Source organism: Lotus japonicus, chromosome 4 (assembly GCF_012489685.1).
Source record: "Lotus japonicus ecotype B-129 chromosome 4, LjGifu_v1.2".
NCBI classification, from domain to species: Eukaryota; Viridiplantae; Streptophyta; class Magnoliopsida; order Fabales; family Fabaceae; genus Lotus; species Lotus japonicus.
This window is the reverse complement of record NC_080044.1, coordinates 80,938,874-80,956,201: the sequence shown is the minus strand read 5'-3', so window position 1 is coordinate 80,956,201 and position 17,328 is coordinate 80,938,874. Positions and strand designations below refer to the sequence as shown.

General features: G+C 33.5%; 2 protein-coding genes and 1 long non-coding RNA gene across 4 annotated transcripts; 1 reads left to right on the top strand and 2 right to left on the bottom strand.

Annotated features, from left to right (window-relative positions):
- The first annotated feature begins 99 nt into the window (after positions 1–99).
- Positions 100–3,850, top strand: LOC130713670 (calcineurin B-like protein 7). 2 transcript variants are annotated; one of them, XM_057563454.1, is made up of 9 exons: positions 100–266; positions 634–745; positions 1,595–1,677; positions 1,863–1,922; positions 2,159–2,267; positions 2,395–2,447; positions 3,113–3,193; positions 3,291–3,403; positions 3,533–3,850. In XM_057563454.1, exons 2-9 carry the CDS (start codon positions 676–678, stop codon positions 3,585–3,587), a joined length of 624 nt encoding a protein of 207 aa, XP_057419437.1. In that variant the 5' UTR covers positions 100–266; positions 634–675; the 3' UTR covers positions 3,588–3,850. The 2 variants fall into 2 exon arrangements, with proteins under 2 accessions (XP_057419437.1, XP_057419438.1); XM_057563455.1 differs by having other exon boundaries at positions 110–266; positions 649–745.
- A 40-nt stretch (positions 3,851–3,890) lies between these two features.
- On the bottom strand, positions 3,891–7,458 carry LOC130713669 (serpin-ZX-like). The gene is made up of 2 exons (XM_057563453.1): positions 6,987–7,458; positions 3,891–6,143 (listed from the first exon to the last, which is right to left on the bottom strand). The coding sequence occupies exons 1-2, from the start codon at positions 7,407–7,409 to the stop codon at positions 5,328–5,330; spliced, it is 1,239 nt and encodes a 412-aa protein (XP_057419436.1). The 5' UTR covers positions 7,410–7,458; the 3' UTR covers positions 3,891–5,327.
- Positions 7,459–11,368: 3,910 nt separating this feature from the next.
- On the bottom strand, positions 11,369–12,019 carry LOC130710257 (uncharacterized). Its single transcript, XR_009010338.1, has 3 exons — positions 11,956–12,019; positions 11,692–11,803; positions 11,369–11,605 (listed from the first exon to the last, which is right to left on the bottom strand). It is a non-coding gene; the product is annotated as an uncharacterized LOC130710257 (long non-coding RNA).
- Between the last annotated feature and the right edge of the window lie 5,309 nt (positions 12,020–17,328).

Genomic DNA, 17,328 nt, shown 5'->3' with positions numbered 1-17,328 from the left:
CCTTGGTCAGCTTTATTAAAAAAATGATTACTTTCTGACATTCAAATTTTACGTGACTTCATTGTATTGAAAATTTTGTTTCCTTAGAGCAGCTATCTAGGAACATAAAATATTGTCACAAATAAAAGGACATAAAATACATGAATCCAAGACTGTCTGAATCCAATGTACATTCAATGAATAATGATGACACATTGAAGCTGAACAATTCTCTGTGAATAGATCTGCACCTTTGAAGGAAACACTACCATCTTCTTCTGGTTTCTGTAAGTAGCTTTTAGTTTTACACCCATGTTTTATTAACTAACAATAACATGTTTACCCAATTTATTCTTCAAATCTGAAAACAGTTATAACTAATACCGGTTTCATCTTATAATCTTAATCTTCCCTTATCATATCAAAGTTTCAATTTTATGAGACTATGAGTTGACTTTTCCCCCTGCTATTTTACCATTCAATCTTCAATCCTCTGCATTCATATATAGCATTCTTCTACGGGATTCTAGTTACTCATTGCTTTTTGTATCATTACTTTGTGACAAATAGTCAAAAACTGCCAAATTTTCCTTTTCTTTTTCTTTTCACTTTCTGAATTTGGTATAAAAAAATTACCTAACCACTGTTTCATAGTATTGTTTATTTTAGGTTGTAGTCTTTACCACGTCCATTTCAATGAATTGGTTTTGCTTCAGACCAAAGACTAAACCAGAAAAATCCGCTCTTCTTGCTCTGGAGACAACTTGTAAGTGTAGATAAGTCAACATCTATGATCTACCTTATTGGTTATTTTGAACTGGTTTTAAATCTGACTTCGTAGTGTTTGATGATATGCACCATTGACTTTCTTGTCATCATTAATCATGCTATTGCCTGAATGTTTTGTAGTTTTTGGCACACCACATGTGATTTGTAGGAACTGGAAATTTCATAATCAGCCCGGGCCAAATGTTAGAAGCTATAAGACTTGTCACTTATAACCAAAAGTGACTCCAGAGGATTTTATGGTGAAACCAAACATGTTGTACATTTATTTCCCTGGGGGCTCGCCGGCTCGGGCTAGATCGGGCTTCCAGTTCTATCTTCCACCAGCTTCTATGCTGTGTTCCTCAATATTATCCTGATCTCTTTGGGATATTAGCCCATCATGTCAATCAAAGTGGCTCAACTATCCAAGATTTATCCTGCCTAACTAGCCACTCTATGCTAAAGTGGTCTTTGTTGTTAGTTACAGTGCTGTTAGCATCGCAGCCACCTTGTTACCTCATGCTTTAAGCATAGGATTTCATATTAGTGCATGTTTGGTTTCATGATTTGCAAAGAATCCATGACATGTTTATTCAAAAGCTAAGATTTGTAGTTTCTTAGAGCAATCCACTGTGGAACCAAACATGCTATTAGATGTTAGTCTTTAGTTTTCTTGTCTTTTCAAATTGCCACTCGTTCAATCTCAACCATAGAACTCCACTCAGATGTGTTCTGCACTCAGCACTCCCTAGTCATGCTTGAAATTTTCTGATTAGAACACTATGGATACATGTGAGATTTCGTGTGGTTTTAATTTAACTCTGAAATGTCCTTTACCATTTTACAGTTACTGTGAATGAGGTTGAAGCTCTATTTCGCTTGTTTAAGAAGCTAAGCAGTTCAATTGTCGATGATGGCTTAATTCACAAGGTATTTCCATATAAGTTAGTCGTAGTACTACAGGTCCCATATTTTTTTTCCTTATTAAATGAATTGATCTTACCTTTTTTCACATTTCCATGAGTTTTTATATAACTGAATGTCATCACAGTTTAGTAGCCTTTTGATAAAACATAAATTGTAAGTGCTGAATTCTTCAATATTTTTGTATGCAGGAGGAGTTCCAACTTGCTCTTTTCAGAAATGGTTGCAAGCATAATCTATTTGCAAGCAGGGTGCGTAATCAAGTACTAAAGTTTATTTATTTTTCTCTGGTAATCAGCTGATGAACACTTATCTAATGATGGATAAAATGATCAACAAGTTTCTGTAATGATCAATAAAACTCTGAAAAGTTAATTTATTCATCAAAGTTGCATAGTATATGATAAAACATGTTATGATATTTATTGTGGACTTCTAATAAATTTTGTGTTAATATCTTCTTTCACTATGCATGATGATATTGCAGGTATTTGATATGTTTGATATTAAGTGTAATGGAGTAATTGACTTTGGAGAATTTGTTCGCTCACTGAGCGTCTTTCATCCAAACACACCTGAAGAGAAGAAAATTGAATGTATGAAATTATTTGTGTGTACGAGAAAAATTAAATGTTCTTAATTTTATTTCTGTGATTTTTTGGCTGCTCTGCCCCCTATATTCTACCTATCACTTGATGAGGACTTGCCAATTTTTTCTTACAGTTGCATTTAAATTGTTTGACCTTCGGCAGACTGGATACATAGAGTATAGTGAAGTGAGTACCCTCTTCCACTATCCTTCATTTTCTTAATATATAATTCGTGGACAAATGCACAGCGTAAACACTCGACAAACATTCAGAGTGAAAAAGGAAGAGAAGATAGAAAAGTAGTGGTTGTGATGTGATAATAAGAGATATGTAGAGAGAAAAACAAGGTGTCTTTGAGGTGTGTATATTGTTAGAGTGACTAAGTATACATTTCTCTTTAGGATTGTTGGAAATGTAGCTTTCACTTAGAGTCACTCACAATCATTTTCATGTGAATGCTTCCTAGTATGCATCTTAGTAGTTATAACTTCTAGCTAGAGTTACCTTATGCATTTTGAGAAAATTGAATCTGGATTTTATTACTAGATCTCGAGATTTCTTAATGGTGGCGAGCTACAACAACCGCACCAATTAATATCATGTTTGTTTCATGGTGACATGCTCTAGAATCAATTCTGGTTAGCTACAGGTCTTTACTTCTGAGTTAACTGGTATTGGCTTATGTACAAATCATGAAACCAAATGCTATAAACAAGCTTTAGAATTACTGAAATGGGTTCATATGGAAGAAAAACATCTTTTGATAAATGAATTCCAATTCATTAACCCGCACTTTTCAATCCTTTTTATGTATCTTATGATCCTTTTGGTGTGTAATGGTACACTTGAAGTTAAAGGAGATGGTCTTGGCTATTTTGACTGAGTCAGATGTTACAGTTCCAGATGATGATGTTGAATCCATTGTGGAGAAGGTACTTCACCATGCCACCATACACATGTCCTCCTTCAATTTCTCTATTGTCTCAATCTAATTCATATTTCTTACTTTCTTGGCTGAATGTTTACCAGTCAATGAAGGAGGTCGACACAAAAGGAGATGGGAAGATTGATGAGGAAGAGTGGAAATTGTATGCAACAAAAAATCCTTCTCTTTTGAAGATCATGACCCTACCATATCTAAAGTAGGTCTCGACTCTAGTCAATGAAACTTTCACTTGCCTATACTAGATCATCTCACAAAGAGACTTTACTTTCCATTATTTTGTCCCAGTCTACTTACAAAATCAAACTCCAATGATTCTATTTGACAGGGATATAACCATGGCCTTTCCCAGCTTTGTTTTGCACACCGAGGTGGAAGACTAGCGACAAGTACTTGGAGATCGAGGCACCTCAAAGATTGCAGCTATAGATCTGATAGAGTTACTACCTTAATACCTTGTACAATGTGTTGAAAGAACCATTAACCACTGTAGTGCTCCCTGCGGCAATTATAAATATAGGTTGCCTGCCTAACTTCAATGAATAAACTTACTGTGTGCCATGTACTGAACTTAGTTTAGCTTCAGTAATTGTTTATCTAATGTCATCTTAAAGGATATAGATACACCGATGGATGATTTTGTGCATGTTTGGAAATCTTTCGACAATTGATTCAATAGGCTAGAATCAATTCTAAGGAGAAGCTTATGTGAGTAGTTTTTTGGTGTCAGAACTGATTCTGATAAAAGAGAAACTAATCCAAACATGCTAAAAAAACTGCATAAATAATGGAAAAATATGTTTGGAAGTTGGTGCTGAAATGGAAAGATACGTAACAAGAATTCTCTGAGTATCAATTTCTTCACTAAAAGTTAAGCTTCATGTGCAACGTTTGAAAGTGTATTCCTATATTTCACAAGAGTAGTCAAATCTGAAATCCTGCTTAAAGAACTCAAAACCCCTTACCGATCAGAGCAACTAGCATTCATTTTCTTTGCATGTGCAGAGTGAATGATTTTTTTGGTGCGCATAAGAACTAGAACTAAAACTAGATACCAAGTCTTAGATTTCTATGCACAATATAAGTAATGTGTAGTTGTAAAAGCTCTCCTCCAGTGTCTAATAAATTAACATTTTGATGGGGTGTTCTTGCACCAAACAGCTACTTAAGCATGAAGATCCAGCAGTTCTTGCTGCTCAAACCTATTGTTATCAGATCCTGGAGTTTGTATTATTGTGATTTCATTGATGGGGCAATGTTATATATGTTTAGATTTTAATGATTTCTTTCTCTGACTGTGTTCCTTCAGTTAATGTTTCTGAAATTGAAGCATTGTAGTATGATCTGTTCAAGAGATTAAGCAGCTCCATGGTTGAAGATGGGGTAATAAGCAAGCTCTAGAGTTTAGGCTGATAGTATTACTCATGTACTTTTTGGTATTGATCATTCCTTTTGTAATGACACTATCAAGTGTTATAGTTGTCTAAATTTTTCTGCAGGTTACGTTTTCCATTTATTTGGCTACAAAAATGATAGAATTTGGAGAGTTTGTTCGAGCTCTGAGCGTCTTCCATCCAGCAACTCCTCAGGAACAAAAAGCAGCATGTAAGTGTTCCTCTGAAGAGACTATGTGTGTATGTCTGCATGTTCTTCCCAAGTTTGTATCAAAACCTTGTTGATATCTGATATGTCAAGTTGCATTTCGACTCTATGATTTAAGGGAAAGAGGCTTGATTGAACTTGACGAGGTAAACAAATGGGGTTTTGACTTCAATTCTCTTCGCAGTCGTGTTTAATAATGGTGTTTTGGTTCCACGCTGAATTGCTCTAGAGAATCACTTTCGATTAGAAGCAACAAATCTTAGCTTTTACTTAAATTTACATTGGATATTTTGTGCAAATCGTAAAACCAAACATGCATTAAGTTACAGAGGTGTTTTTTATGTAGCTACCTACAACCCAGTGAAGTAGAGAGATGATACTGGCATTATTAAGAGAGTCCGACGGTTCTTCCTCATGGCATAATTGAGTACATAATTGAAAAGGTATCATTTCAATCAAATATTATAAAAGGAAATATAAAAGGAATAACAATATGCTAAATTCAATCAAATATTGATTCGCTAGTAGTGTTGATATTCTATGACGTTGCTGCTAGCATCATCAGCAAGAGGATTGAGCACTTGCCCAATAAAAAAGATTGTTTCAGTAAAATCTTGCCTAATCAAGAAGATGAAAGGGTGGTCGGCTACAAAGTCTGTTATTTTAGATGGAATAGAACCACCCTTCGCAAGAATTGCGCCAGTGGCCGCCGCAGCATCAGTTCCTTCTTCATTTACCTCGACGGAAGCCTTATGAAATATGGCTTCAACATATAAATCATCCTCATCAAAGTCCACCATATTTGTCAAATCTGCTTGGTTAGAGAAAGGCAAACTCACTCCCAACTCCTTCAACACCTTAGAAGTTTCCAGACCGAAAGAAATCTTGAATTTTGGAATCATTAAGAGACGCACTTCCACTCTTTGCCAAGGGAGGTTGTGTTCAAGGAATCCAGATTCTGAAACTATCTTTTTAATTAAAGATGACAAACCGTTTTTTTTATCTGGAAGAAAAATGTACATGGAGAACTGTTTATTTTCACCTTGTTTATAAGGAAGATGAATGACTTTAAACCCATTAAAAGCGCTGATAAAATGCTCCTTGTTTTTGCCAACCATGAACGGAACCTTGACTGAGGTTCTATTAAGGAGGTGGAAATCATGCTTCTTTGTTTCTGAAACATCAAACTTGTTTTTCCACACTCCTTTGAAGTACAAGGCATTTACAAAGATGAGCTTACTGTATTTGTCAACTGAATCATCAGGAAGAAGCTGTTTAATAAGGCCGTTTGTCTTTTTTTCAACCCATGAATTCACTTCATTGGCCACTTCAGCATACTGTAAAACCACATCAAAATTAATATTTTTTCACAATGATTTCAATTTTTTTTTAATTACAAAATTCATCCAACAAAAAAATTTGTTGGATGAATTTTGTAATTAAAAAAATTATAATGCTATAGTTTACGAAGGAAAATTACAATAAATGTAAGAAAGGATGATGTGATAAAAGGCTTAAAAAGTAATGTAAAGTTGAAAAAAAAAAATCAACAATGACAGGTCTCCTCCCCGAAATTGGAGATTTCCACCTTCTAAGTTCTAATGTGATCACGTTGTTATATCAAGATGTGTTAGTCTAGTTTGCTTCTTGTTTGTTTGGTTTTTCTAAATGTTACAACAACAAAAAATTAAGAGATTTTTTTAAAAATAATTATCAATTTATGTTTCTGTACAAATATAAAATTGCTTTTCACCTTAGAAAGTTAATAATCTAATTATTTCAAAAGCTACTAGAAATAACTTAAAGAAATAGAGCTCGTTTATCATTGCTTATCTCTTGATATAACCACTTATTTTCTAAAAAGTAATCACTTATGCAATTACTAAGTTGTTTGTATATGCATTTGGAAAAAAGCAGAATTAAAGAAAAAAGAAATTTAATTATTTCTTTACAAACTTCTAGTACCTTTTTTGTTGGTACATCGGAAAAACTTCTAGTAGCTTTTGAAATAAACAATTATTTATAGTAAATATGTGACTATTTCATAAAATAAAACAAGAGTAAAGGTTACCTTATTGAAATCAAGTAACGGAAAATTGAACATCATGGATAGTTCTGTTTCTTATCATAAATTTTAGTATTTTCTTAAGTAAAAATAAATCATTAAGAGGGAAGGTTACCTGATTGAAATCACGTAAAGCCACATTGGCTTTATAATCAGTGGTAACAACTTGTTTGAAAGAAGAGGAAAGGGAAAGGGATTGATCAGCCCATGCTCCATTGACGAAATACAAGGGAGCAGCACCGTCGGATAGCAAGGCGGAGACCAGCTGCGAGGCCAAGGAGTTAAGATGGTCAACCGAGTCGGATTGGAGGAAGGTGAGAAGCTCGTCGAGTGTGGCACCTTTTGAACCAGCAGCGATGATGCTAAGCACCATGTATAGCGACAAGGGGGAAAACACAAGATTCTTGTCATGATATTCCTCTTTTGAGAATAAATGGTTTGCGATTCTCAGTGCAACCTCCGTTTGCTTGTTGCAACTGGTTGATGATTTTTCTACTTGGTTGTTGAAGCATGAGGAAAATAATCTCTTTAGCCCCATTGCACCTTCACCGAGATAAGAATGAAAGGGGGAGAAGTATTTTGGTACATAAAGGGGGAGAAGTATGCCATTTATATAAGAGATGTGATAAAGAGAAAGAAAAAAAACAATTAGGTGAACAGAAGGAGATAAATAATGGATTGCTGGAAGACCGTATTTAAATAAGCAAGATTAATTAATACTTATAATTTCTGTTTTGAAAGTGTGATAATAATAATAATACTTATAATTTCAATTGAATAAGGAAATGTATCCCACAACCGATAATCATGAGATTAATCCTCTAAAATTCTGAGATCACGTTAAGTGAATAAAGAACAACCAATCTAAACAATATATAATCTAAATTTCTATTTGATAAGATCAAAATATTATAAAATAAGATCAAAATATTCTAAGATAGTTTAAATATGATAAAAATATTATAAACTATTTTTTTCATAATTAATTCTAACGTGTTTAATGTTGAAATAATAAAGAGTTATCTAAATATGAGATGCAATTACTATTTTGACATGCTTTTGACTCCATATTTTTACTTCCAGACTTTTATTTGGAAGGGATTTTGTGATATCTATCTATCTATATCTATATCTATCTATCTATCTATACTATATATAAAGGGAGAGTTTTTGCAATCTTGAGGGCAACTTTGTCATTCAATAATTATTACACTATAATCTAATTTCTTACATGGGTATTTAAGTAAAAATACACATTATTTTCTAAGATACAATCACAGCCATCCATTCCATTGCAACCACTCATCGTCCGTCAGTTTCTTCTATGCCTTGGGAACACTTTATGACTTAACAATGTATTGATCTTTCACTATTCTAATTGTTACAACTTTTCTAATTTAATGATTTTATGACTTTTCATTTTCCAAAACTCCTCTTCATAATTTCAATTTATTCTAAAATGAAAAATACTCAATAATTGGATTGAGGAAGAGAATTGTTGAAACTTTTCACATTCTTCATGGTTTATTCTCCATGTATAAATACTCTTCATATGTTTGATTTGTCTGCATCCTTTCAACCTCATCCACATTTTGAGCTTTAGAGTTGTTTAAAGTATATATGGCTTCCAGCAATGACTGCATATCAGAACTCAACTACTAGGTTTCAAGTTTTGTAAATCCCTGCACAAAACATCAAAGAGGTTTTCACTTAATGTTCATGTTCTGTTTTGTTCTTTATTTTTTTCTTTAGATTTTTTCTAAGGATGTAAGATGTCAGGATTTCATGAACAACGACTTGAATTTGGTTGAAACCTTGATATTTTTAATGTTTTGAGCCTATAAATAAGGAAAACTCATGTTTATCAATTACATTTTTATATGATTTACTTTTTTATATATGTTCTTCTTGGTTCAAAACAATTCAAGAGGTATGTATTGGGTGATCAAATTTTGAGTCTTTCTTTTCTTTAAATTGTATCTTTTTGCTTGAGGTCAATTGTTGTTGCGGATCCACTCTATAATGCATTAGTGCGGATATATTCATTTCCTCTTAATTTTTCTTGAAGAATTCAGTATATGGCTAAGAGAAGCTTTTGTAAACATTCTCAAGGGGTTGGCCACACCTGACAAATTGGTTTCTAGCGGCCCAATTATTCATTCATATCATCATTTAACATCTGAATTGTCATTGGATAATTTCTAACATGTATCTTTTGTAAGGTGGCATACATTTCTTTTTTTTTTTTGCTTTCTTTGTTCAATTGTGAAGATTTTTTGTTACCTTGGGTGTCATCCATATGTTTTATGTCAATTTTTGACATTCTTTGTCCAATTGAGAATGATTGTTTCTCAACTTATTTCTTCTAAATAAATGAAAGTATTTGCTTTCGGAAAAAAAAATTCATATAGATTTTAGGCCTATATATCTTTTTTTTTAAATAAATGATTATATATTATTATCCACAAAAAACCCCTAAGGACATGCTCTTAGGGGGCGCATGAGACCCCAATAAAAAGAGGCACCCGACGAACAAAAGAAACCCCTCTAAACCGAAAAATTCCCAACCCGAACAAAAGCAAAAACAAAGCCCGAGAGAAACAAACAGAAAATCAAGTCTTAAAATGTTTCTCATACACCTTTTCCAAACCCCGAATAGCATCAATATCATTTCCCTCAAACTCTAACCCCAAGACTTTGCCAACAAGCCACGTCTTTTTCGATCGCGTGAAGTAACATCCTCCACTAGCATGATCAAAGATCGACAATGTCACGGGCGAAGAAGAGAGACCTATATATCATGAAGGCACTTTTGTATAAAAAATGGATGAAGGGACAAAAATTAATAATTCTCTATTTTAGAGGGACAAAACCCATATTTAACCCAAAAATAAAGAATATAAATTTAAAATTAAAATAAAAATAAAATAGAAAATAAAATAAAATAAGTTTTAAAACTTCATATCAGCTATATATCCATTAATTAACATATTTAAAAATAAAAATATAAACATGAAATTATTTTTTATATATTATACATGAAATCGTTTTAATTAGTTATACATAAGTTAAAATATTAAAAACCTTAAAGATTTAATTTAAATCACACTTCAAAGTTTCTAATTATGGGACAAAAGTCTTTTCATTTCTACAATCTCAATCAGATGTGGACATGGTTACTATTATATAGAAGTTATAAAATAAAATTACTATCCTTTTATTTTTTAGAAAGGAAAAAAATGTATTAATCACAGCTTTGAGATCAAAGCTTAAGAGAATAAGAGGATACAAAATATGCATTTTTAACTTGGTACTTCACTTTCTTTGTAAATTAAAAAAATGCAATTTTAAAATAAGCATGTAATTTTAAAATTAAAAAAGGAAAATTGATTATAATATTACGAAAATAAGTCTTCAAGATAAATATTAACTAACCTATTTAAAATATATATCTATATCTATCCATCTATCTAATATCTATATGTTTATCTATATTTATCTGTATATCTATATCTATATAAAATATAAAGTTTAGCAACCTCGAGAGTAAAATAGTCTATCAATAAACAATGTTTCATATATATTTTTCTTACCTATGGACTTTTAAGTAATTATACATATTATTTTAAATGTGATTTTTTCAGAACTGTTCGATAATTATCAGACTTTTAATCTCAATCGTTCGATATTCCCCTTGAACTTCATCCATCAATGTTAGTATATAACTTTCTACTATTAAGCTCAAAATTATTTTAAATGAATTTATTATTATTTAATTTATATGAGTTATGGAATGTCATAGGTCAAAATTAATATTAAATATGATATTAGTCATGAATTCCATAAGACATATTTTATTAGTTTTGATTTAGATTTGTTGAAATATTAATCAACTAATAATTAATATTAATAAAAAAACCATAAAAGTTAAATATCATTCAACAAAAAAACTCCCTAACCCTTTCTCTTGATCTTCCTTCATCAATGTCACTATATGAACTTATACTATTAACTACAACATTAATTTCAAAAAAAAAACTACAACATTATTTTAAATAAATTTAATATTATTTATTTTATGAGTTATGGAGCTTAAAAATACAAACTTAATATTAAATAAGATCTTTAAAAAAAAATCACTTCTATCTATAAAGTACAATAAATTGTTATATCAAAAGAATAAATCAAAAACATCAATTATATAAACAAGGACATTGCTTATCAAAAAAATATATATAAACAAGGACAAATGGCACAAAAAAATACACTCATAAAAAATCTACGACAAAAAATATACAATCAAAAACATAAATTAACACTTCGATAAAAAACATCTAATTATCAAAAAAATATTGTTTATACTCATTTTTCATACAAATAAATAATTTTTAAAAAAATCTTTAAAAACACAATACAAAATTAAAAATAATCCCTCCGTGCAACGCACGGGTAAAACATACTAGTCATGTTATAATAAAATAGTTGAATTTTGTTAAATTTTGAAGGGAAACGTGAAAAGTTTTTAATTGAAGGGATCATAAGATATCATGTTATAAGGAAAACAATAGTTACTAAGATTTATAACCCTACAAGTTAGTAACAACTGAACCTGTTAGATCGCTCTAACAGATTCAGTTGTTGTTAGAGTTAATTAGCTTAGGTACACAGAGCTATATAACCCTTCACTGCTTCGTTGAGGGTGGAAGCCGTGGCGGCGCCAAGACCCATAATTTCCTGTCAGGGACAAGAAACAAGAGATGAAGCATAAAGTCTTGAAACACAGAACGTTTGAAAAGTGAAGAGGCAGCATATATACATACCCGTGCAGGCCAAGAAGATGAAACAAAACCCCCTGCAAGACCTGACATTGATACTGAATCAAGAAACCCATCACTCAATACTGTAGGGACGTCCTAGCTCAGTCCACACATCCTGCAAAACACAAGAAGCATGATACAAACTTTGCTTCAGATAAAGAATAAAAATCAAGTAGAAGATGACAAAGAAAAAAACAAAAAAACAAGAATATAAATTGTTAAACATATAGCTCAAACAGTTCATGGTGTATGTAACATAAAGCTTACCCGAGGGGATGAAGCAAAAGGTATGTGCTGAGAGCCAACTGTAAAGTACAATTCTTCCCCAGCTACATAACAGAGAAAGAACTGTATAAGGCACCAATGTTTAAGCCACCTAGTCAAACTGGACAGACAGTTTCACCAAGAAGAAATGAACAAAAGATGTCATATTAATAAAGCAAAGAAGCCAAACCTTAACATGAACCTCTTCCTTGTAAATGCTTCCAGGAGCTAATCGAGGAGCCGAAGCCTCATCCATTCAGGTCCAGGATCACACACAAACCTTCATACCAGAGGATATCATATGTAGAAATACGACACGTAACTGGTGTGATCTTTATCAAGACACTACAATGGCAATGTCACTTTCATAATGAGAAGTAACAAAGTTAACATAGAAAACTCAACAACTTTCAATTTCATTATGATATACCTACCCTATCTTGACAGCAGTCTGTAGAACAGAGTGTAAATGCCTCTATCCTTACCGAAAATCCAGGATATATTGGCTCAAACAACAAAAATCCAAAAATGCCCCTACTATTATCGAATTTCCAAGATATGTTGTCTCATATTTCACGACTCTCTAGAGATTTTAAACTTCATCAGTCTAAATTTCTTATTTTCACCACATCAAATCCTTCAATAATCACTTCTTCTCCAACCATTACTAATTTCGGAGTGATTCCTTCACTTCTCTTACTGCTCATTCTTATCCTGCTCCTTAAATTCTTAATGATTCACTTGAATCTTTGGTGGTTTCCTTCTCATTCCCATGTTTCACTTCAATCTTCTTATTCACATACACCAACTTCTCCTACTTCTTCCTCCCTATTTATTCTAATTCAACTTCTCTTCAGCTTTCAAATTCTCTAGAGATGTAAAATTTCATCCATCCAAATTTCCTTCATTTACCACTTCACCTACTTAAAGAATCACATTTTCTTCTTCAGCAATAATTCATCGTGGAGAGATTCCTCCTCTCCTCTTACTACTCAGCCTTATCAAACTCCTTCAATTCATAAAAGTGGAGCTTAACATTTAACCTCTCCTCCTCCTTCCCATGTTTCACTTTCTACTCCTCATTCACCTTCACCAACTTCTCATTCTTCTTCTTATTCCACATCTAATCCATCTCTTATTCAAATTTCTAATTCTTTAGAGATGTTAAATTTCATTAGTCCAAATTTTCTTCTTTCACCACTTCACGTCCTTCAAAAATCACTTCTTCTCCAACAATAACTCACCTTTGGATATATTCCTCCTTTCCTCCTACTGCTCATACTTATACTGCTCCATCAGTTCTTGACAGTTCACTCGAATCATCACCCTCTCCTCCTCCTTAACCAACTTCTACTTCTTATTCTTCCTCTCCATCTAATCCATCCCTTATTCCAATTTCTAACTCTTTAGAGATGTTAAATTTGATGAGTCCATGTAATCTTCTTTCACCACTTCAGCAGTTCAGCTCCTTCAAAAAGCAATTATTTACCAACAATAACTCACCTTGGAGTGATTCCTCCTTTCCTCCAATTGCTTATCCTTATACTGCTCCTTCTATTCTTAATGGATCATTTGAATCTTCATCCTCTCCTCCTCCTTCACATATTCCACTTAATTCTCCTCATTCATATACACCAACTTTTCTTTTTTCTTCTTCCTCCCCATCTGATCTAATCAATCTCCTGTTCCAATTTCTAATTCTATAGATATGCTAAATTTGGTGAGTCTAAATTTACTTCTTTCTCCGTGCCCGCTTCAGAAATCACTTCTTCTTTGCAAACCATTAATCGCCTTGGAGTAATTCCCCAACACCTACTACTCATCCTTATACTGCTCCTTCAATTCTTAATGGATCACTTCAATCTTCACCTTCTCCTCCTCCTTCCCAAGTTTCCCATCATTCTCCTTATTCACCTTCACTAACTTCTCCTTTTTTCGTCCTCCCCGTCTAATCCATCTCATATTCCACTTTCTAATTCTCCAGACATTTTAAATTTCATGATTCCATATATCCTTCTTTCATCACTTGACCTCCTTACAAATTCACGTCTTCTCCAACAATTACTCACTTTGTAGTGATTCATCCTCCACTCCTACTGCTCATCCTTACACCAACTTCTCTTTCTTCTTCTTCCTCCCCATCTAATCTAATTCATCTCCTATTTCACGTCAACTTCTCTAGAGATTTTAAATTTCATGAGTTCAAATTTCTTCTTTCACCACTTTATCTCCTTAATATATTGCTTCTTCTCCTATTATTACACGCCTTGGAGAGATTCCTGCTCTCCTCACACTGCTCATCCTTATACTGCTCCAACAACTCTTAATGGTTCACTTGAATCTCCGCCATCTTCTCTTCTTTCTCATGTTTAACATCTTTTTACCCATTCACCTAAACAACCCATTCACCTTCACAACTTCACTTTCTTTTCCTTTGTCATCATTTAATTGTCTCCTATTCCATCTGTAGAGATCATAAAATTCATGAGTCCAAATTTCCTTCTGGCATCACTTCACCTCCTTCAAAAATCACTTCGTCCACTATAATTCAAAGTTACTTCTCTTCTCCTCCTACTATTTCACCCTTACACTTCCCATTCAACACTTAATAGTTCACTTGAATATTCACTCATTCCTCCTCATTCTCATGTTTCACTTCCTTCTCCTCATTCACCTACAACATCTTCTTCATCCTCTTCTTCCTCCTCATCTAATCTAATCCATCTCCTATTACACTTTCGAATTCTCTACAGATGCCAAGTTTCACGAGTCCAGATTTCCTTCTTTCACCACTACATGTCCTTCAAAAATCATTTTTCCTTTTCCAAATATGTGACTCATTATGGAGTGAATCCTCCTCTCCTACTGTTCATCCTTATACTACACCTACAATTCTTAATGGTTCACTTCAATCTTCACCCTCTCCTCCTCTTTCCCATGTTTCACTTCCTTGTCCTAATTCACCTTCACCAACATCTCATTTTTCATCCTCCTTATGTAATTCATATCTTACTCCACTATTTAATTCTCTAGAGATGTTATATTTCATGCGTCTCCAAATTTTCTTTCACCACTTCACGTCCATTAAATATCACTTCTCCATTAATTACCTTGGAGTGATTCCTCATCTCTTACGCTTTTTGAGAATCTAGAGAGAGAGAGAGGGAAGAGAGAGAGAGAGAGAGAGAGATTGAAAACAGAGAATCAGTTGTAATATTTCTGTGTAATGAGAATCTGTTTACACTGAGTATTTATACTAATATGTCAGTATGTAACTGACTGTAACTAACTACTAACAGTCATAGCAGAACTATAACTAACTGTTAACAGAAATAACAAATGCATGTGCACAGCACATGCATTGGATAACCCTAGCATATACTCTAACAACGCTCATCCTCATAATGCTCTTTTAATTCTTAATGGTTAACTTGAATCTTCACCTTATCCTCCTCCATCAAAAGTTTCACTTCATTCGCCTCATTCAATTTCACCAACTTCTTTTTCTTCTTATTCCTCCCCCATGTAATTCATTTCCTACTCTACTTTCTAATTCTCTAGAGATGTTCAATTTCATGAGTCCAAATTCCATTATTTCACCACCTCATCTCCTTAAAAAATAACTTCATCTTCTCCTACTATTACTCACCTTGTAGTGATTCCTCCTCTTCTACTTTTCATCCTTATATTTTGCTTCATCAATTCTTAACAGTCTACTTGAATAGTCAACCATTCCTCCTCTTTCCCATGTATCACTTTTCTTCGTCCCCATCTAATTCGTCTTGTATTCCATATGGAGGTAATAAATTTCATGAGTCCAAATTTCTTACTGTCACCACATCACCACCTTCAATAATCACTTCTTCTCAATCTATTACTCACTTAGGAGGGATTTCTTCTCTCTCCTACAGGTCCCACTTATACTGCTCCTGCTTATACTGCTCCTTCAATTCTTAATGATTCACTTGAATCTTCACTCTTTCCTTCTCATTCCCAAGTTTCACTTCACTCTTCTCATTCACATACACCAACTTCTTCTTCTTCTTCCTCCCTATTTAAACTAACTCTTCTCCTATTCAGTTTTCATATTCTCTATAGATGAAAAATTTCATAAGTCCAAATTTCCTTCATTCACCACTTCACCTCCTTTAGAAATCACATTTTATTCTACAACAATAACTCACCGTAAAGTGATTGCCCCTCTCCTCCTACTACTCAACCATATCATGCTCCTTCAATTCATAATAGTGGACCTTAACATTTAACCTCTCCTGCTCGTTCCCATGTTTCACTTTCTTCTCCACATTCACCTTCATCAACTTCTCCTTCTTTTTCTTTCTCTCCTCCTAGTTTAATTCATCTCCAATTCCACTTCCTAATTCTCTAGAGATGTAAAATTTCATGAGTCCAAATTTCCTTCTTTCACCACTTCACCTCCTTCAAAAATCGCTTGTTCTCCAACTATTACTCACCTTGGCGTGATTAGTCTTCTCCTTTTGCTCATCCTTATAACTGCTCCTCCCAATTCTCATGTTTCACTTCTTTCTACCCATTCACTTTCACAACTTCTCCTTCTTGTTCTTTGTCCCCATCTAATTTGTCTCATATTCCATCCGTAGAGAATAATAAATTTCATGAGTCCAAATTATTTTCTTTCACCACTTCACCTCGTTCAAAAATCATTTCTTCTTCCCCAACTATTACTCACCTTAGAGTGAACCCTCCTATCCTCCTACAGTGCATCCTTATACTGCTACTTCATTTCTTAATGGTTCACTTGAATCCCAATCATCTCCTCCTCATTCTCATGTTTCACTTCCATCTCTTCACTCACCTTCATCAACTTCTCCGTCCTCTTCCTCCATATCTCTAATTCATATCTTATTTCACTTTCTAATTCTCTACAGATGTTAAAAGTCTTGAGTCCAAATTTCCTTCTTTCACCACTTCATGTCCTTCAAAAATCACTTCTTCTTCTCCAACTATTACACACCTTGGAGTGATTCACCAAATCTTAATGGTTCGCTTGAATCTTCACCCTTTCCTTCTCCTTCCCATGTATCACTCCCTTCTACTCATTCACCTACATCAACTTCTCCTTCTTCTCCCTCCCCATCTAATCTAATACATCTCTTATTCCACTTTCTAATTCTCTAGAGATGTGAAATTTCGTGAGTCCAAATTTCCTTCTTTCCCCACTTCACCTCCTTAAAAAATCACCTATTTTCCAACTATCACTCAATTTGGTGTGGTTTCTCCTTTCCTTCTACTACCAATCCTTATACTTATCTTTCACCATCTTCCTCTCATTCCCATGTTTCACTTCTTTCTCCTTATTAACCTTCACCCACTTCTTATTCCTCCCCATCTAATCCA